This window comes from Somniosus microcephalus, chromosome 30, assembly GCF_052327205.1.
Source record: "Somniosus microcephalus isolate GS21.2 chromosome 30, FLI_Smic_1.0, whole genome shotgun sequence".
Classification (NCBI taxonomy): Eukaryota; Metazoa; Chordata; class Chondrichthyes; order Squaliformes; family Somniosidae; genus Somniosus; species Somniosus microcephalus.
The window spans coordinates 27,869,804-27,891,606 of NC_141016.1; the positions used below are offsets into that span (position 1 = coordinate 27,869,804).

Sequence of the window (21,803 nt, forward strand, 5' to 3'; positions counted from 1 at the left end):
GACACTCGCTGCCCCGGGGGGGACACTCGCTGCCCTGGGGGGGGACACTCACTGCTCCGGGGGGGACACTCGCTGCCCTGGGGGGGGACACTCACTGCCCCGGGGGGGACACTCGCTGCCCCGGGGGGGACACTCGCTGCCCCGGGGGGGACACTCACTGCCCTGGGGGGGGACACTCGCTGCCCCGGGGGGGACACTCGCTGCCCCGGGGGGGACACTCACTGCCCCGGGGGGGGACACTCGCTGCCCCGGGGGGGGACACTCGCTGCCCCGGGGGGGACACTCGCTGCCCTGGGGGGGGACACTCGCTGCCCCGGGGGGGACACTCGCTGCCCCGGGGGGGACACTCGCTGCCCCGGGGGGGACACTCGCTGCCCTGGGGGGGGGGGGACTCACTGCTCCGGGGGGGACACTCGCTGCCCTGGGGGGGGACACTCGCTGCCCTGGGGGAGGGACACTCACCGCCCCGGGGGAGGGACACTCACCGCCCCGGGGGAGGGACACTCGCCGCCCCGGGGGAGGTATACTCGCCGCCCCGGGAGGGACACTCACCGCCCCGGGAGGGACACTCACCGCCCCGGGAGGGACACTCGCCGCCCCGGGAGGGACACTCGCCGCCCCGGGAGGGACACTCACCGCCCCGGGAGGGACACTCACCGCCCCGGGGGAGGTACACTCGCCGCCCCGGGGGAGGGACACTCGCCGCCCCGGGGGAGGGACACTCGCCGCCCCGGGGGGACACTCACCGCCCCGGGGGGACACTCACCGCCCCGGGAGGGACACTCACCGCCCCGGGAGGGACACTCACCGCCCCGGGGGAGGTACACTCGCCGCCCCGGGGGGGACACCCACCGCCCCGGGGGGACACTCACCGCCCCGGGAGGGACACTCGCCGCCCCGGGGGAGGGACACTCGCCGCCCCGGGGGAGGGACACTCGCCGCCCCGGGGGAGGGACACTCGCCGCCCCGGGGGAGGGACACTCGCCGCCCCGGGGGAGGGACACTCGCCGCCCCGGGGGAGGTACACTCGCCGCCCCGGGGGAGGGACACTCACTGCCCCGGGAGGGACACTCACTGCCCCGGGGGAGGGACACTCACTGCCCCGGGAGGGACACTCGCCGCCCCGGGGGAGGGACACTCGCCGCCCCGGGAGTTACATTCACCGCCCCGGGAGGGACACTCACTGCCCCGGGGGAGGGACACTCACTGCCCCGGGAGGGACACTCACTGCCCTGGGGGAGGTACACTCGCCGCCCCGGGGGAGGGACACTCACTGCCCCGGGAGGGACACTCACTGCCCTGGGGGAGGTACACTCGCCGCCCCGGGGGAGGGACACTCGCCACCCCGGGGGAGGTACACTCGCCGCCCCGGGAGGTACACTCACCGCCCCGGGGGGACACTCACCGCCCCGGGAGGGACACTCGCCGCCCCGGGGGGACACTCGCCGCCCCGGGGGGGACACTCACCGCCCCGGGAGGTACATTCACCGCCCCGGGGGGACACTCGCCGCCCCGGGGGGGACACTCACCGCCCCGGGGGGACACTCACCGCCCCGGGGGGACACTCACTGCCCCGGGGGAGGTACACTCGCCGCCCTGGGGGAGGTACACTCACTGCCCCGGGGGAGGTACACTCGCCGCCCTGGGGGGACACTCACTGCCCCGGGGGAGGTACACTCACTGCCCCGGGGGAGGTACACTCGCCGCCCTGGGGGGACATTCACTGCCCCAGGAGGTACACTCACTGCCCCGGGAGGGACACTCGCCGCCTCGGGGAGGACACTCACTGCCCCGAGGGGGTACACCCACTGCCCCGGGGGGACATTCACTGCCCAGGGGTACACTTCGGGGATGCGTTTTGTGAACCGGGATCTCTTCCTGCGACATTTTTTGCCCGGGGACACAGAACCTCATCCGGGACAGTCCCTGGAAAACGGGGACGTATGGTCACCCGACATTATAGGGAACATTGCTGGCACCATGGATTGGCTCTGAACCTGGGAGGTGATGAGGGAGTTAACGGCCGCGTTCATGAGGTTAGAAAGTACCACGAGCGTAGGGACAAAGGAGGTAGAGAGGGATGGCCTTTCTTGGGGTAGGGCACGAGGGCATTCCCTCGAGAACAGGTGGACTGGGCATGAGAGAAATTGAAGGGGGCACGGTTTCTGGAGGCAAGCATCCTGATGTTAGTAGGAGGGATGCTGACACTGGTGACCAGAGAGCATGTCATCCAAGAGCACAGCGGGGAAGTAAGGGAAGAGTGGGGAGAAATATTTCAAAATTGCACAGGTTACTTTAGTGAGATTGTGGTGGTGTTTTTTGCCATTGCAGGATGAGGATCAGAACTTGCCACCTCGCCCACCAATGAAAGACGCTGAAGCGTACATGGTGCCACTGGGAGTCCGACCACAGCTACAGATGACCACGATTGAGGTGAGGTTGCCTTATCTGTGCCGCGTGCTTCTCTCTCCGCACACCCCCCTGCCCCCCCACACTACCCGCCCCCATGCCCAACATACGCGCCCCACATTATCATTGCTGATTGTGGGAGCTTGCTGTGTGCAATTTGGCTGCCGCATTTCCTACATTACAACAGTGACTACATTTCAAAAAGTACTTCATTGACTGTAAAGCGCTTTGGGATGTCCCGATTTTGTGAAAGGCGCTGTAGAAATGCTTTCTTTTTATTTCTGTTGGTTGAGGGATGTATATGCCCACCTGCCCCTTCAACCACCGTCTGCCCCACCTGTGACAGAGACTGTAGGTCCCGCATTGGACTAATCAGTCACCTGCGAACGCATTTTTAATGTGGAAGCAAGTCATCCTCGGTTCCGAGGGACTGCCTAAGAAGGAGAAGATTGGCCAGGACACCAGGAGAACTCTCTGCTCCTCTTTGGGTGGGGGAGTGAGAGTGTGAGGGTCGCAGGGATGGGTCTGCAGTGCAGGGAAAGGAAGAGTAAGGCACTCTGGGGTGGCTCCAACTTTTTTTTTCGTTCCTGGGATGTGGACGTCACTGGCAAGGCCAGTATTTATTGCTCATCCCTATTACAACAGTGACTGCACTTCAAAAGCACTTAAATTATTGTAAAGGGATTTGGATGTCCTGAGGTTGTGAAAGGCGCTATATAAATGCAAGGCTTTCTTTTCCTCAGGTTCTTGCGTGGGGATTGAGAAACCTTAAAAACTACAACATGCTGAAAGTGACGAGCCCGAGCCTAGTGGTGGAGTGCAGCGGAGAAATGATTCAAACCCCGCCAATCAAAAACTACAGGAAGAACCCAAACTTCGCGAGCCCCATCTACTTCATCACAGTGGTTGGTTCAAGTGTTAATTCTCGCTCTGATGTTCTCGGCATGAAAGCAGCTCTTTCGACCCTATAGTTTGGGGTCTCACATTGACACGTGCTCATAATGGTTTTTTTATTCGTTCTGGGATGTGGGCGTCGCTGGCAAGGCCAGCATTTATTGCCCATTCCTGAGAAGGTGGTGGTGAGCCACCTTCTTGAACCGCTGCAGTCCGTGTGGGGAAGGTGCTCCCACGGTGTTGTTAGGGATGGAGTTCCAAGATTTTGACCCAGCGACGATGAAGGAATGCCGATATATTTCCAAGTCAGGATGGTGTGTGACTTGGAGGGGAACTTGGAGGCGGTGGTGTCCCCATGCGCCTGCTGCCCTTATCCTTCTAGGTGGAAGAGGTCGCGGGTTTGGGAGGTGCTGCCAAAGAAGCCTTGGCGAGTTGCTGCAGTGCAACTTGTAGATGGTACACACTGCAGCCACGGTGCACCAGTGGTGGAGGGAGTGAATGTTTAAGGTGGTGGATGGGCTGCCAATCAAGCAGGCTGATTTGTCCTGGATGGTGTCGAGCTTCTTGAGTGTTATTGGAGCTACACTCATCCAGGCAAGTGGAGAGTATTCCATCGCACTCCTGACTTGTGCTTTGTAGATGCTGGAAAGGCTTTGGGGAGTCAGGAGGTGAGACACTCGCCGCAGAATACCCAGCCTCTGACCTGCTCTTGTTGCCACAGTATTTATGTGGCTGGTCCAGTTAAGTTTCTGGTCAATGGTGACCCCCAGGATGTTGATGGTGGGGGATTCAGCGATGATAATGCCGTTGAATATCAAGAGGGGGTGGTTAGTCTCTTGCTTGTTGGAGATGGTCATTGCCTGGCACTTGTGTGCCGCAAATATTACTTGACACTTATCAGCCCAAGCTTGAATGTAGTCCAGGTCTTGCTGCATGCGGGCACGGACTGCTTCATTATCTGAGGAGTTGCGAATGGAACTGAACACTGTGCAATCATCAGTGAACATCCCCACTTCTGACTTTATGATGGAGGGAAGGTCATTGATGAAGCAGCTGAAGATGGTTGGGCCAAGGACACTGCCCTGAGGAACTCCTGCAGCGATGTCCTAGGGTTGAGATGATTGACCTTTTACAACCACAGCTAGCTTCCTTGTGCTAGGTATGACTCCAGTCAGTGGAGCGTTTTGCCCCTGATTGCCATTGACTTCAGTTTTATTGGTCAAATGCTGCCTTGATGTTGAGGGCAGTCACTCTCACCTCACCTCTGAAATTCAGCTCCTTTGTCCATGTTTGGACCAAGGCTGTAATGAGGTCTGGAGCTGAGTGGTCTTGGCGGAACCCAAACTGAGCATCAGTGAGCACGTTATTGGTGAGTAAGTGCCGCTTGACAGCACTGTCGACGACACCTTCCATCACTTTGCTGATGATTGAGAGTAGACTGATGGGCAGTAGTTGGCCGGGTTGGATTTGTCCTGCTTTTTGTGGACAGAACATACCTGGGCAATTTTCCACATTGTCGGATAGATGCCAGTGTTGTAGCTGTACTGGAATAGTTTGGCTAGCGGCGCGGCTAGTTCTGGAGCACAAGTCTTCAGCACGACAGCCGGGATGTTGTCGGGGCCCATAGCCTTTGCAGTATCCATTTCGGCACTTCTGGCTGAAGATGATTGCAAGCGCTTCAGCCTTATCTTTTGCACTCGCATGCTGGGCTCTGCCATCATTGAGGATGGGGATATTCATGGAGCCTCCTCCTCCTGTTAGTAGTTTATTTGTCCACCACCATTCGTGACTGAATGTGGCAGGACTGCAGAGCTTTGATCTGGTCTGTTGATTGTGGGATTGCTTAGCTCTGTTTATAGAATGCTGCTGTTTAGCATCCATGTAGTCCTGTGTTGCAGCTTTCCCAGGTTGGCACCTCATTTTTAGATATGCCTGGTGCTGCTCTTGACATGCTCTTCTACACTCCTCATTGAACCAGGGTTGGTCCTCTGGCTTGGTGGTAATGGTAGAGTGGGGGATATGCTGCATCATGAGGTTACAGATTGTGGTGGAATACAATTCTGCTGCTGCCCCACAGCACCTCGTGGATGCCCAGTTTTGAGCTGCTAAATCTATCCCATTTAGCACAGTGGTAGTGCCACACAACACGATGGAGGGTGTCCTCAGTGTGAAGGCGGGACTTCGTCTTCACAATGACTGTGCGGTGGTCACTGCTACCAATACTGTCATGGACAGATGCATCTGCGACAGGTAGATTGGTGAGGACGAGGTCAAGTAGGTTTTTCCCTCATGTTGGTTCTCTCACCACCTGTCACAGGCCCAGACTGGCAGTTATGTTCTTCAGGACTAAGCCAGCTCGGTCAGTAGTGGCGCTACTGAGCCACTCTTGGTGATGGACATTGAAGTCCCCCACCCAGAGTACATTTTGTGCCCTTGCTACTCTCAGTGCTTCTTCCAAGTGGTGTTTAACATGGAGGAGTACTAAGTCATCAGCTGAGGGAGGACGGTAGGTGGTAATCAGCAGGAGGTTTCCTTGCCCACGCTTGACCTGAAGCCATGAGACTTCATGGGCTCCAGAGTCAATGTTGAGGACTCCCACGGCCACTCCCTCCCGACTGTATACCACAGTGCCGCCACCCCTGGTGGGTCTGTCCTGACGGTGGAACAGGACATACCCAGGGATGGTGATGGAGGAGTCTGGGACATTGGCTGAAAGGTATGATTCTGTTAGTATGTCTATGTCAGGTTGTTGCTTGACTAGTCTGTGGGACAGCTCTCCCAATTTTGGCACTTTGCAGGGTCATGAGGAGGTCATGTCCGAAGCCTAGGTCAATGCCGGGTGGTCCGTCGGGTTTTATTCTTATTGTTTCTTGTAGCGGTTTGTTACAACTGAGTGGCTTGCTCGGCCATTTCAGAGGGCAGTTAAGAGTGAACCACATTGCTGTGGGTCTGGAGTCACATATAGGCCAGACCGGGTAAGGATGGCAGATTTCCTTCCCTAAAGGACATTAGTGAACCAGATGGGTTTTTACGACAATGCGATAGTTTCATGATCACCGTTACTGATGCTAGTTTTTTATTCCAGATTTATTTAATTAACTGAATTTAAATTCCCCAGCTGCCGTGGTGGGATTTGAACTCGGGTCTCTGGATCATTAATCCAAGCCTCTAGGATTACTAGTTCAGTAACATTACCACTATGCTACCGTTCCTGGTAACTTTACAACTTAGTTACGGTTCACTGTTTCAAACTTTTTACAAACAATTCCCCTGCCCTCTCCTCCCCAACAGGTGCTGATCCAGGTTGGGCGTGGGATCGATGGATGCTGGCTACTCTCTGATACATCATCCAAGGTGTTCCACACATGGGCTTTACAGCGGTATCACTGGGCAGTGATCAGGAGCAGGAACCCTGGCTGATTTCCCCCTCTCTCTAACCCAGGGGTCACTGGACTGTGATCAGGAGCAGGAATCCGGGCTGATTTCCCCCTCTCTCTAACCCAGGGGTCACTGGTCAGTGATCAGGAGCAGGAATCCTGGCTGATTTCCTCTCTCTCTAACCCAGGGGTCACTGGACAGTGATCAGGAGCAGGAATCCGGGCTGATTTCCTCTCTCTCTAACCCAGGGGTCACTGGACAGCGATCAGGAGCAGGAATCTGGGCTGATTTCCTCTCTCTCTAACCCAGGGGTCACTGGACAGCGATCAGGAGCAGGAATCCGGGCTGATTTCCCCTCTCTCTAACCCAGGGGTCAGTGATCAGGAGCAGGAATCCTGGCTGATTTCCCCCTCTCTCTAACCCAGGGGCCACTGGGCAGTGATCAGGAGCAGGAATCCAGGCTGATTTCCCCTCTCTCTAACCCAGGGGTCACTGGACAGTGATCAGGAGCAGGGACCCTGGCTGATTTCCCCCTCTCTCTAACCCAGGGGTCACTGGACAGTGATCAGGAGCAGGGAACCTGGCTGATTTCCCCCTCTCTCTAACCCAGGGGTCACTGGACAGTGATCAGGAGCAGGAACCCTGGCTGATTTCCCCCTCTCTCTAACCCAGGGGTCACTGGACAGTGATCAGGAGTAGGAACCCTGGCTGATTTTTTACCTCCTTAGTCCCTGGTGCGGATGCTTATGCAGACTTATACTGCCACTTAGATCTGCTAACTCAGACTGGGGATGGAAATCTGGGATGTTCCTGGTGAGTGTGGCTCAGTCGCAGAGCATTTACCCAGCATAATCCAGACACCTTCATGCCTGGTTTCCTTGCTGGTGGAAGGGGAGACTGATAAAGGCCAGATATCCACCTCTGTAACATCGTCCGACTTCACCTTACTGCTGAATCCCTCATCCATGTCTTTGTTACCTCCAGACTCGACTATTCCAATGCACTCCTGGCCGGTCGCCCACCTTGCACCCTCCGAGAACTTCAGCTCACCCAGAACTCTGCTGTCCCGTGTCCTAACTCGCACCAATTCACATTCACCCATCACCCCTGTGCTCGCTGACCTCCATTGGTTTCCGGTACGGCAAGGCCTCAATTTTAAAATTCTCATTCTTGTTTTCAAATCCCTCCTTGGCCTCGCCCCTCCCCATCTCTCTAACCTCCTCCAACCCTACGAGATCTCGGGATTTTAATCGCTCCACCATTGGCGGCCGTGCCTTCAGCTGCCTGGGGCCTAAGTTTTGGAATTTCCTCCCTAAATCTTTCCGTCTCTCTCTCTCTCCTCCTTTAAGATGTTGCTTAAAACCTACCTCTTTGACCAAGTTTTAGGTCACCTGTCCTGATATCTCTTTCTGTGGCTCAGTGTGAAATTTTGTTTGAATACGCTCCTGTGAAGCACTGTTATGTTAAAGGCGCGACATAAATCTAAGTTGTTAACAAGAAACAGATGACTTTTTTTTGCTAAATTTAGAAAGGACAAAAAAAAAGGTTTAAAAAGTTCCCAGACATTCCAACCCTTAAACTTTGCTTCTCAAGGGTTGCAGTTAGCCTCCTGTCTCAACTCGAGCTGATTAGCCGCACAGCTGAATTACCCTGCGCAGGTACCTCATAACTGGCCTCTCACGGGTGTACCCCGAGTCACCTTGTGCGGCAGGGCTGAAGTTCCGTGAGTAATTGAGGAGAGGGACATGGGGAGTGAGCACGCTCCATCCTGCAGCGACCTTGTCACGGACGTGTCGTCCACTGTGTGAATCAGTACGCATGTCCAAATGTAGTTCATGTCACAGTCTCATTGGCCCGGTGAAGAGAAGATGTTTGGATGAATGAGATAGCTGCTTGCCTGTTAGCCGTGTGATTGTTACTAGTTGTTCAGAAGCGATACTGTGATTTATGATCGTCACCTTGCCTCAGTTTCTACCTATAGATGCCATCTACAGCCCTCCGATTGTGCTGAAGGTGATGGACTGTCGAGCATTCGGATACAAGCCAGTGGTGGGACAGACAACGGTGAAATCCCTCCGCGAGTTCGCCTGTGACGCTTACGCTGGGTCAGGTGATGCGGAAGGTAACCAGCATTAATATTTTACTGTCGACCTGGCGCTGGCACAGTGGTGACCCACGGTTCATCCATTCCCTCCTCACACGCAACAATCACCAATCCAACCACAGCAAAACAAACTTACAAACAGCAGGTGTCGGTAATGGTTCTGCTGTAGCCATTTACACCTCCTCGAGACCCATCTTTTCTTTCTTTACTTGTCCCATTACCATCTCGCACCATCATCCCTTTTTGTCATTTAATCTCTCCTGCCTTCCACCCGATCACAGACCTTCCTCTTTGTCCTTTCCTGCCCTCCCCCCTTTCCCTGCCCCTGCACTTGCTTAAAACATGTTAAGCGGTGTGACTGCCTCCTGGATCAAAGTGTCCAGGTAACTCTCCCCCTCCCCGATGCCCCGCAATGTCTGCACCTCAGACTCCAGCTCAAAAACTCTGAGCTGAAGTTCCTCAAGATGCAGGCACTTACTGCAAACGTGGTTGTCCGGGATCACAATGCTCTCCACAAACTCCCACATGCTGCAGGTGCGGCACACCGCCTGCACTGCCATCCCTATATGACCTTATTAAATTTAATTAAATTTGTAATTGGGTAACTTAGTTTACAGTGTAGTTTCTTGACTACTTACTTGATCTAGATTAAGTTATGGGTACTGAAATTAAATATCTACCTGTAACACAAAGCACCACAAGTAGTGAAGGCAAAAAGCAGCAACTCCTTCCCCCTCTTCTCCAAATTCCCATTCTTTCCAAATTCCCAAATAAAACACCCTGTTCAAGTCCACTCCATTTTAATCCCGCTCTGTGCAGACCGCTCCGTGCTCCAGAACTGAGAGATTTTAACTATCAGGAAAGACTGAACAGGCTAGGGCTCTTTTCTCTAGTAAAAAGAAGGCTGAGGGTGTGACCTGATAGAGGTTAATGTTATGAAGGGGTTTGATAGACGTAGAGACGAAGGGCTGGAATTTCATTGAGGAGACGTGTAGGAGGCGGGACTACAACTTTCAGGGTTGTAGTCCCGCCTCCATCGAGTTGTGGCCAACCCACGCGATTTTCCCCTGATTGACCTTGTTGAGCCCACCCAGCGGGCTCAGCAGGCCAATTAAGGGCCACCCGGCAACAGGTGACATCACAGATTGACATTTCATCTGTCAAAAGCTTTTGACAGATGAAATATCAGCGTTTGACAGCTCTTTGAAGCTGTCAAACACTGACAATCTGTACTCCAAGTTAATTCCTTCCTCTCAGGCTGATTTAGAGATCTCCCCGGAACAGAAAGCTGAATGCTGCAACTTTTGACAGCTCGCGGCCATTCTGCTGTCTGTGCCGGTGAGATGAGGGACTCCCGAGACCTGAAGGAAGGAAGGCTGTAAAGGTATGTAAAACTTCTTTAAACACTTTACACACACCAAACACACTTACCTCTGCACTCATGCACCCATCACTCACCTGAACACCGGACATCTCGAACCCTCCAAGTCCTTCAGCCCGACGGCCCGCCGCGCTAACTTGGCGTGGCTTGGAGCCGTCAGGAATCCCACACTTCAGCAATAAAAATAGGGATTAGGCTAAAAACTGCCTGTTAACTACCTGTTAACAGGCAGTTAATTGGCACTAATCCCATTCCCGCCTCGGGGAGACGGGTCCCAGCACAGGTCGGGTATCCGCCTCCTTTGAAACTGGCATGGAGGCGGGTTGGGGGCGGGATGGGTTCGTGCCCCCTGATTTCGAGATTTTAACCCCCCACACGCCTCCAATCCCGCCTCCACGGCCCAATGAAAATCCTGCCTGATGTTTCCACTTGTGGGGGAGTCCAAAACTAGGGGCCATAAATATAAGCTCGGCACGAGTAATTCTAAGAGGAAATTCAAGAGAAACTTCTTTACCCAGAGAGTGGTGAGAATGTGGAACTCGCTACCACAGGGAGTGGTTGAGGTGAATAGTATAGATACATTTAAGGGGAAGCTGGATAAGCACATGAGGGAGAAAGGAATAGAAGGATTTGCTGATAGGGTGAGATGAAGTACGGTGGGAGGAGGCTCATGTGGAGCATTTTTTTATTTGTTCATGGTATGTGGGTGTCGCTGGCAGGGCCAGTATTTATTGCCCTTGAGAGGGTGGTGGTGAGCCCCCTTCTTGAACCGCTGCAGTCCGTGTGGTGAAGGTACTCCCACAGCGCTGTTAGGGAGGGAGCTCCATGATTTTGACCCAGCGACGATGAAGGATCGGCGATATATTTCCAAGTCAGGATGTTTTGTAACTTGAAGGGGAACTTGGAGGTGGTGGTGTTCCCATGTGCCTGCTGCCCATGTCCTTCTAGGTGGTAGAGGTAGTGTCTTTGGGAGGTGCTGCCAAAGAAGCCTTGGCGAGTTGCTGCAGTGAATCTTGTAGATGGTACACACTGCAGCCACGGTACGCCGGTGGTGGAGGGAGTGAATGTTTAAGGTGGTGGGTGGGTTGCCAATCAAGCAGGCTGCTTTGTCCTGGATGGTTTTGAGCTTCTTGAGTGTTGTTGGAGCTGCACTTTTCCAGGCAAGTGGGGAGTATTCCATCACATTCCTGACTTGTACCTTGTAAATGGTGGAAAGGATTTGGAGAGTCAGGAGGTGAGACACTCGCCACAGAATACCCAGCCTCTGACCTGCTCTTGTTGCCACAGTATTTATGCGTAAACACTGGCATGGACCTGTTGGGCTGAATAGCCTGTCTCTGTGCTGGAGACTCGATGCTCCATACACTCCGCAGCACTCGGTGATTCCACTCTATCCTTTTTGCCTTTGCTCCCTTCCTCTCCTGAAAGCATGGCCCTTGCTGGGGTGCAGCTTTACAGGTGGCCCCTTCCTTCAGCGCCTCTGCCAAGCACCCATCCTTCATGCGTGAGCCAAGGTAGTGAGTATTCAACCTGCCGAGGCACCACATTGCAAGCCCTCTCCTGACACCCAACGTACACGCCCGCACACTTGCCTGCAGAGATCAGAGGAGGGAAACCCGGCTAATTGTTCCCCCATTAGCCATGGGGCAGGTGTAGAACCTCTTGTCTCTAAAGCTCAGTACCACGCTGGGCAGTGCAATTCTCCGATGAGCCACTGGGGTAGAACACTCAGAATGAAGGCAAAATTTTGTTGTGCTCTGAACTTAAATTACATAGAATGTACAACTCGGACACAGGCCATGCAGCCCAACCAGTCCATGCCGGCATTTATGCTCCACTCGAGCCTCCTCCTGTCTTTCCTCATCTAAATCTATCAGCATAACCCTCTATTCCTTTCTCCCTCATATGCTTATCTAGCCTCCCCTTAAAGGCATCTATACTATTCGCTTCAACCACTCCGTGCTGCAATTTCCACATTCTCACCACTCTGGGTAAAGAAGTTTCTTCTGAATTCTCTATTTGATTTCTTGGTGACTATCTTGTATTGATGATCTCTACTTTTGTTGGCCTTTATATCTAGAGGACTAGAATACAAGGGGGTAGAAGTTATGCTGCAGCTATACAAAACCCTGGTTAGACCACACCTGGAGCACTGTGAGCAGTTCTGGGCACCACACCTTAGGAAGGATATATTGGCCTTGGAGGGAGTGCAGCGTAGGTTTACAGAATGATACCCGGACTCCAAGGGTTAAATTATGAGGAGAGATTACACAAACTCGGGTTGTATTCCCTGGAATTTAGAAAGTTAAGGGGTGATTTGATCAACGTTTTTAAGATATTAAGGGGATGGATATGGTAGATAGAGAGAAACTATTTCCGCTGGTTGGGGATTCTAGGACTAGGGGGCATAATCTAAAAATTAGAGCCAGACCTTTCAGGAGTGAAGTTAGGAAACACTTCTCCACACAAAGGGTGGTAGAAGTTTGGAACTCTCTTCCACAAACGGCAGTTGTTGCTGGGTCAATTGTTAATTTTAAATCTGAGATTGATAGCTTTCTGTTAACCAAAGGTATTAAGGGATATGGGACAAAGGCGGTTACAGGGTAGACCAGCCATGATCTCATTGAATGGCGGAACAGGCTCGGGACTAAATGGCCAATCCTGTTCCTATGTTCCTTTTTCCCACAAGTGGAAACATTCTCTCTGTGTCCACTCTATCAAAACCTTTCATAATTCTATTAGGTCACCCCTCAGCCTTCTCCCAGCCTGTTCATCCTTTCCTAATAGGTATACCCTCGCAGTTCTGGTATCATCCTTGTAAATCTTCTCTGCACCCTCTCCAGTGCCTCTATATCCTTTTTATAATATGGCGACCAGAACTGTACGCAGTACTCCGAGTGTGGTCTAACCAAGGTTCGATACAAGTTTAGCATAACTTCCCTACTTTTCAATTCTATCGCTCTAGAAATAAACCGTAGTGCTTGCTTTGCTTTTGTTCTGGCCTTGCTAACCTGTGTCGCAACTTTTAGTGATCTGTGTATTTGTACTCCCAGATCCCTTTGCTCCTCTACCCCATTTAAGGGGAAAAATTGGATGGCGCCCCGAAAAATTTAGTACCCCTCCGCCGGAAATTCAGTAGTAGCGCCCCATGTAGGAGGTGGAGCGCTACTGGAAGCACTCCAACTCCTTCTAGGGGCGCTACAACTGAAGATTGCAGTGCTATGTGCAACAGCGCCACACGCGTCAGTACGTAGTGCCGCGTCATTGCAGACCTCCTCCCCTGATTAAAGGGGAGGGGCCTAGCGCTGCACGCACCGGGCCCTGCTGGACCACCGGTGAGCGGGGTGTTGTGAAAACAGCCCAGCACTCAAGCGGAGTGTCGGGCTGAGCGATCGCGGTCGGCACCCCGAGATAAAAAGTGGAAGGGGGCAGTTGCTGGCAGTCGGCCAAAAAAAAATGGTCGCCCGTCACCTACCCCTTTTACTAGCGCCACCGCCGCTGCAAAAACGCCCCCTGACCCTGTTGGACATATCATCCAGCGATAGGTCAGGGGGGGGCACAAGCGAAGTTTGCGGCTGGGGCGCTGCACATGGCATTGGTGTCATCGCCGGCTGATTTTCACGGGAGGTGTTAGCGGCGCCGCGCCCAGGCGCTAGGGGATTTGCGCCCTGTTAGTGTCCCCCGGGGGCGCTAACACACGGTGCAAATCAACCCAATTTTTCCCCCTTAGATTCTTATTTTGTAAGTACAGTAATATGTGGCCTCTTTACTTTTCTTACCAAAATGTAATACCTGTTATCTGTTAAATTTAATTTGCCAATTATATGCCCATTTTGCAAGTTTATTAATGTCGTCTTGTAATTTGTTGCAGTCCTCCTCAGTGTTGACTGTCCCTCCCAATTTGGTGTCATCTGAAAATTTAGAAATTGTGTTTTTGATTCCAAAGTCTAAATTGTTAATATAAATTGTGAACAACAGTGGTCCCAGCACTGATCCTTGTGGGACCCCACTTACCATCTTCTGCCACTCTGAATAGCTACTCTTTACTCCTACTCTCTGCTTTCTGTCTTTCAGCCAGCTAGCTATCTTATTCTACTTGTCCCCTGACTCCGCATGCTCTGACCTTATTCATTAGTCTATTATGTGGTACCTTATCGAAGGCCTTTTGGAAATCTAGATATATTACATCAACTGCATTACCCTTGTCTACTCTCTCTGTTACCTCTTCAAAGAATTCAATGAGGTTGGTCAAGCAAGACTTTCCCTTTTGAAATCCACGTTGACTATTCATTGTTATATTTTTGGTTTATAGATGTTTTTCTGTTTTCTCCTTTAGTAGGGATGCCATTCTTTTTCCAACCACTGATGTTAAGCTGACTGGCCTATAATTCTCTGGAAATGTTCTATCTCCCTTTTTAAATATATGTATTACGTTAGCTACCCACCAGTCTTCCGGCACTACACCTTTTTCTAATGACTTATTAAATATGTGTAATAGTGCCTCAGATATTTCTTCCCTAGATTCTTTTAAAATGTACGGATGTAATCCGTCCGGACCAGGGCTTTTATCCTCTGAGTTTGATTAGTTTATTTAATATTTCTCCTCTATTTTAAATGCGATTATTTTAAATGCGATTATATCATTTCTAATTTCATCTTCTGATGTCATGTCCACTTGATCCGTCTCTCCGGTAAACACTGAAGCAAGATAATTATTTAAAATTTCTGCCGTTTCGCTATCACTGCCTGTAGTTTTATCCTGACCATCCCTTAATGGTCCTGTTCCTATCCCGACTTCCCTTTTTTTATTTATGTGCCTGTAGAATATTTTACTTTTTTTGTTCCTTGATAATTTAATTTCATAGTTCCTCTTTGTCTTCCTAATTGTTTTTTGACTTCTCTCCTAGTCTCTTTCTATTCTTCCTCGTCATGCTCGCTCCTGCTGTCCATAGTAGCATAGTGGTAATGTCACTGGGCTAGTAATCTAGAGGTCTGGACTAATGATCAGAGATAACAACAGAAAATGCTGGAAAAACTCAGCAGGCCAGGCAACATCTGTGGAGAGAGAAACAGAGTTAACGTTTCAGGTCGACGACCCTTCATCAGGACGAAGGGTTTCGACCTGAAACGTTGACTCTATTTTTCTCTCCACGGATGTTGCCTGACCTGCTGAGTTTTTCCAGCATTTTCTGTTGTTATTTCGGATTTCCAGCATCCGCAGCATTTTGCTATCGTACAAATATCCAGAGATGTGAGTTCAAATCCCACTCACGGCAGCAGGGGAATTTAAATTCAGTTAATTAAATAAGTCTGGAATAAAAAGCTAGTCTCTGTAATGGTAACCATGAAAAGAGAGGGGGCGTTTCCAGACTTGGTTTTAGGGAATGAAGCTGGGCAGGTGGAAGGGGTGTCAGTGGGAGAGCATTTTGGTGATAGTGATCATAATTCAGTTAGATTTAGCGTAGTTATGGAAAATGACAAAGATAGACCAGGAGTAAAAGTTCTCAATTGGGGAAAGGGCAATTTTAGCAGAAGTGGACCGCAAACAGCTACTTGAAGGTAAATCAGTGTCAGAGCAGTGGAAGGCATTCAAAAAAGAGATACAGGAAACTTTCGATTAACCGGCCCCTAAATAACCGGAAATGTCGGTTAACTGGCAAAATTCAGGAGTAGGTTCAGGTAACTTTTATTTTTTTTACTCCATCTGTTGCTGTGCAAGGGTGTGGCTGCAGCTGTTGCTAAGCTACAGAGACGCTTGCAACTTGTGGCCATTGATTTGAACCTGTTGCTAAGCAACAGGGTTTGTTGCTTTATACGGAGCTCTCTGCTCCGTATCTTTTACTATAGCGCTCGGTTATCCGGAATTTTTGATGAACCGGCACCACGTCGGTCCCGTCCGTGCCGGATAAAAAGAAAGTTTCCTGTAGTGAGGGTTCAGAGCAAATATGTTCCCACAAAGAAAAAGAGAGGGACTCCCAAATCTAGAACCCCCAGGATGTCAAGGGACATACAAGGTAGGATAAGGCAAAAAAGGGAAGCTTATGTCAGATACCGAGAGCCTAGAGGAGTATAGAAAGTGCGGGGGTGAAATTCAAAAAGAAATGAGGAAAGCAAAGGGAGGGCATGAAAAAATATTGGCAAATAAAATCATTGAAAACCCAAAGATGCTTTATAAATACATAAAGAGCAAGAGGATAACTAAGGAAAGAGTAGGGCCCATTAGAGACCAAAAGGAAGCTTGTGTGTGGAGGTGGAAGATGTGGGCATGGTTCTTAGTGAATACTTTGCGTGTCTTCATAGGAGAGACGATGCAGACATTGTAGTTAAGGAGGAGTGTGAAATATTAGATGAGATAAACATAGTGAGAGAGGAAGTATTATGAGGTTTAGCATCGTTGAAAGTAGATAAATCGCCAGGCCCGGATTAAATGTATCCCAGGCTGTTAAGAAAAGCAAGGGAGGAAATAGCGGAGGCTCTGACCATCATTTTCCAATCCTCTCTGGCTACAGGCTTGGTGCTGGAGGACTGCTAATGTTGTACCATTGTTTAAAAAGGGAGAAAGGGATAGACCGAGTAATTACAGGCCAGTCAGCCTAACCTCTGGTGGGCAAATTGTTGGAAAAAATTCTGAGGGACAGTATTAATCATCATTCAGAAAGGCACGGATTAATCTAGGACAGTCAGCATGGATTTCTTAAGCAAAGATCATTTCTGACTAACAGCAGAAAATGCTGGAAACACTCAGCAGGCCAGGCAGCATCCGTGGAGAGAGAAACCGAGTTAACGTTTCAGGTTTTAAGCAGGTGCAGAGACAGGGAAAGGGGGGTGGGGGGGAGGGGGGGAAGGAACTAAAGGCACAGTCTGTGCTAGGATTGAAGGCAGGAGAGATTAAATGTTGCAAATGGGGATGGCAGAACCATCAACTGCTGCTGCCTGAAAAAATGGGGGGGGGGGGGGTGGTTATAGTCTGAAATTGTTGAACTCAATGTTGAGTCCAGAAGGCTGTAAAGTGCCTAATCGAAAGATGAGGTGCTGTTCCTCGAGCTTACGCTGAGCTTCAGTGGAACAATGTAAGAAGCCGAGGACAGAGAGGTCTGAGTGGGAATGGAGTGGAGAATAAAAGTGACAGGCGAGCGGAAGCTCGGGGTCATCCTTACGGACTGAACGGAGGTGTTCCGCAAAGCGGTCACCCAATCTGCGTTTGGTCTCCCCAATGTAGAGGAGACCGCATCGTGAGCAGCGAATACAGTATACTAGATTGCGAGAAGTACAAGTAAATCGCTGTTTCACCTGGAAGGGGTGTTTGGGGCCCTGGACAGTGGGAAGGGAGGAGGTATAAGGGCAGGTGTTGCATCTCCTGCACTTGCACGGGAAGGTGCCGAGGGGAGGGGAGGGGCTGTTGGGGGTGATTGAGGAGTGGACCAGGGTGTTGCGGAGGAAGTGGTCCCTTCGGAATGCTGAAAGGGGAGGGAAGATGTGTTTGGTGGTGAGATCTCGCTGGAGGTAGCGGAAATGGTGGCGGGTGATCTGTTGAATGTGAAGGCTGGTGGGGTGAAAGGTGAGGACAAGGGGAACCCTATCGTGGTTCCGGGAGGGCAAAGGGGTGAGAGCAGAAGTGCAGGAAATGGAACTGGGTCCCACATGGCAGACTGGTCAGAAATGTAAAAGCCCATGGGATCCAAGGAAAAGTGGCAAATTGGATCCAAAATTGTCTCAGTGGCAGGAAGCCAAAGGTAATGGTCAACAGGTAATTTTGTGACTGGAAAGCTGTTTCCAGTGGGGTTCTGCAGACCTCAGTACTAGGTTCCCTGCATTTTGTGGTATCGAATCATTGAATGGTTACAGCACAGAACAAGGCCATTCGGCCCATCGAGCCCGTGCTGGCTCTCTGCAAAATTATTTCAGGTAGTCCCACTCACCCGCCCTTTCCCTGTAGCCCTGCAAATTTTTTTCCTTCAGGTACTTATGCAATTCCCTTTTGAAAGCCACGATTGAATCTGCCTCCACCACCCTTTCAGGCAGTGCATTCTTTGCAGAACACCTCCGTTCAGTCCATAAGGGTGACCCCGCGCTTCCGGTCATCTGTCATTTTAATTCACTGCCCCACTCCCACTCAGACCTCACCGTCCGCAGCCTCTTGCATTGTTCCACAGAAGCTCAGTGTAAGCTCGAGGAACAGCACCTCATCTTCCGATTAGGCACTTTACAGCCTTCCGGACTCAATATCGAGTTCAACAATTTCAGATCATAACCTCGGCCCCTATTACATTTTTATATATTTTTTATCCACACCTTTGGTTTGTGCTTTTTCCCTTTTTTTTCTCTCCCACGTGGCAGCTGTCTCTCACTCTGCCAGCGCATTTCACACTCCATCTAGAGCCATCCTTTGTCTCTTTACCTGTCCTATTACCATCTCGTCTCGTCTTGAATACCTCGTAATGTCTCTTCACTTCCCTTTTGTTCTTTCCTCCCCTCCCCCATTTCCCAGCCCCCAAACTGGCCTTTTAATCTGTTTCATTTCCTGCCTTTTCTCTCAGTTCTGATGAAGGGTTTCGACCTGAAACGTTGACTCTGTTTCTCTCTCCACGGATGTTGCCTGGCCTGCTGAGTTTTTCCAGCGTTTTCTGTTGTTATTCCAGATCCTAACTACTTGCTGTGTAAAAAGGTTTCCCTCATGTCGCCTTTGGTTCTTCTGCCAATCACCTTAAATCTATATCCTCTGGTTCTTGACCCTACTGCCAATGGGAACAGTTTCTCTCTCTCTACTCTGTCTAGACCCCTCAGGATTTTGAACACCTCTATCAAATCTCCTCTCAACCTTCTCTGCTCTAAGGAGAACAACCCCAGCTTCTCCAGTCTATTCACGTAACTGAAGTCCCTCATCCCTGGAATCATTCTTGTAAATCTTTTCTGCACCCTCTCGAAGGCCTTCACATCCTTCCTAAAGTGCGGTGCCCAGAATTGGACACGATACTCCAGTTAAAGCCGAACCAGTGTTTTATAAAGGTTCATCATAACTTCCTTGCTTTTGTACTCTATGCCTCTATTTATGAAGCCCAGGATCCCGTATGCTTTTTTAACTGCTTTCTCAACCTGCCCTGCCACCTTCAATGATTTGTGCACATATACCCCCAGGTCTCTCTGTTCATGTACCCCCTTTAGAATTGTACCCTTTAGTTTATATTGCCTCTCCATTCTTTCTACCAAAATGTATCACTTTCCTGCATTAAATTTCATCTGCCACATGTCTGCCCATTCCACCAACCTGTCTATATCCTCTTGAAGTCTATCACTCTCCTCCTCACTGTTCACTATACTTCCAAGTTTTGTGTCATTGCAAATTTTGAAATTGTGCCCTGTACACCCAAGTCCAAATCATTAATATATATCAAGAAAAGCAGTGGTCCTAGAACCGACCCCTGGGGAACACCACTGTATACCATCCTCCAGTCCGAAAAACAACCGTTCACCACTGCTCTCTGTTTCCTGTCACTTAGCCAATTACGTGTCCATGCTGCCACTGGCCCTTTTATTTCATGGGCTTCAACTTTGCTGGCAAGCCTATTATGTGGAACTTTATCAAACACCTTTTTGAAGTCCATGTACACCACATCAACTGCATTGCCCTCATCAACCCTCTGTTACCTCCAAAAAACTCAATCAAGTTAATTAAACACGATTTGCCTTTAACAAATCTATGCTGGCTTTCCTTAATTAATCCATACTTGTCCAAGTGACTGTTAATTTTGTCCCTGATTATTGTTTCTAAAAGCTTCCCCACTACATAAGAACATAAGAAATAGGAGCAGGAGTAGGCCAATCGGCCCCTCGAGACTGCTCCGCCATTCAATAAGATCATGGCTGATCTGATCCTAACCGCCAATCCACTATCACAGAACCATCTCCTGCATCTAACAGAATTAGACACACGAAATAGGAGCAGGATCAGGCTACACGGCCCCTTGGCCCGCTCCGCTACCCACAGGGCCATGACCAATCCGAACCTAGACTCATGTCCAAATTCCTGCCCGCTCCCCGTAACCCTTAATTCCCTTTACTTCTAGGAAACTGTCTAATTCTGTTTTAAATTTATGTAATGATGTAGCTTCTACAGTTTTTTGGGGCAGCATATTCCATGGACCTACCACCCTCTGAGTGAAGTAGTTCCTCCTCACCTCAGTTTTGAAAGAGCAGCCCCTTATTCTAAGACTATGCCCCCTAATTCTAGTTTCACCCATCATCGGGAACATCTTCCCTGCATTCACCCGATCCAACCCCTTCACAATCTTATACGTTTCAATAAGATCGCCTCTCATTCTTCTGAACTCCAATGAGTAGAGTCCCAATCTACTCAACCTCTCCTCATATGTCCATCCCCTCATCCCCGGGATTAACCGAGTGAACCTTCTTTGTACTGACTCGAGAGCAAGTATGTCCTTTCTTAAGTATGGACACCAAAACTGTACGCAGTATTCCAGGTGCGGTCTCACCAATACCTTGTACAACTGAAGCAATACCTCCCTATTTTTATATTCTATCCCCCTAGCAATGAAAGCCAACATTCCATTGGCCTTCTTAATCACTTGCTGCACCTGCATACTAACCTTTTGAGTTTCGTGCACCAGGACCCCCAGATCCCTTTGTACTTCAGTACTTTCCAGTTTCTTGCCATTAAGATAATAACTTGCTCTACGATTTTTCCTGCCAAAGTGCATAACCTCACACTTTCCAGTATTGTATTCCATCTGCCAAATCTCTGCCCACTTACTTAGCCTGTCTATGTCCCCTTGAAGGTTTTTTATGTCCTCCTCACTCACTACTTCCCCCCCATCTTAGTATCATCTGCAAACTTTGATATGTTACACTCGGTCCCCTCCTCCAAATCGTTAATATAGATTGTAAAGAGTTGGGGACCCAGCACTGACCCCTGCGGAACACCACTAGTTACTGATTGCCAGTCTGAGAATGAACCATTTATCCCAACTCTCTGCCTTCTGTTAGATAGCCAATCCTCTATCCATGCCAGAATATTACCCCCAATCCTGTGATTTTTTATCTTAAGCAATAATCTTTTGTGTGGCACCTTGTCAAATGCCTTTTGGAAGTCTAAATACACTACGTCCACTGGTTCCCCTTTATCCACCCTATATGTTACTTCCTCAAAGAACTCCAGCAAATTTGTCAAACATGACTTCCCCTTCATAAAACCATGCTGACTTTGTCCTATTAAATTATGATTATCCAAATGTCCTGTTACTGTCTCCTTAATAATGGACTCCAAAATTTTACCTACCACAGATGTTAGGCTAACCGGTCTATAGTTTCCAGCCTTCTGTCTACTGCCCTTTTTAAATAAGGGTGTTACATTAGCAGTTTTCCAGTCTGCCGGGACCATTGCCGAGTCCAGGGAGTTTTGGAAAATTATTACCAATGCATCCACAATCCCTACCGCCACTTCCCTCAAGACCCTAGGATGTAAGCCATCAGGTCCAGGTGATTTATCCGCCTTGAGTCCCATTATTTTACCGAGTACCACTTCCTTAGTGATTTTGATCGTGTTTAGCTCCTCCCCCCCTTTAGCCCCCTGTTTGTCCAGTGTTGGGATATTCTTAGTGTCTTCTACTGTAAAGACTGATG

At 50.3% G+C, this 21,803-nt stretch overlaps 1 protein-coding gene across 1 annotated transcript in view; it reads left to right on the forward strand.

Moving 5' to 3' along the window:
* LOC147098052 (myoferlin-like) overlaps positions 1-21,803 on the forward strand; it is a 181,718-nt gene that overhangs the window by 101,852 nt on the left and 58,063 nt on the right. The window contains exons 33-35 of the mRNA XM_085970809.1: positions 2,332-2,433; positions 3,153-3,314; positions 8,650-8,803. Coding sequence (XP_085826935.1) covers positions 2,332-2,433; positions 3,153-3,314; positions 8,650-8,803 — 418 coding nt within the window. The remainder of the gene's footprint in view (positions 1-2,331; positions 2,434-3,152; positions 3,315-8,649; positions 8,804-21,803) is intronic.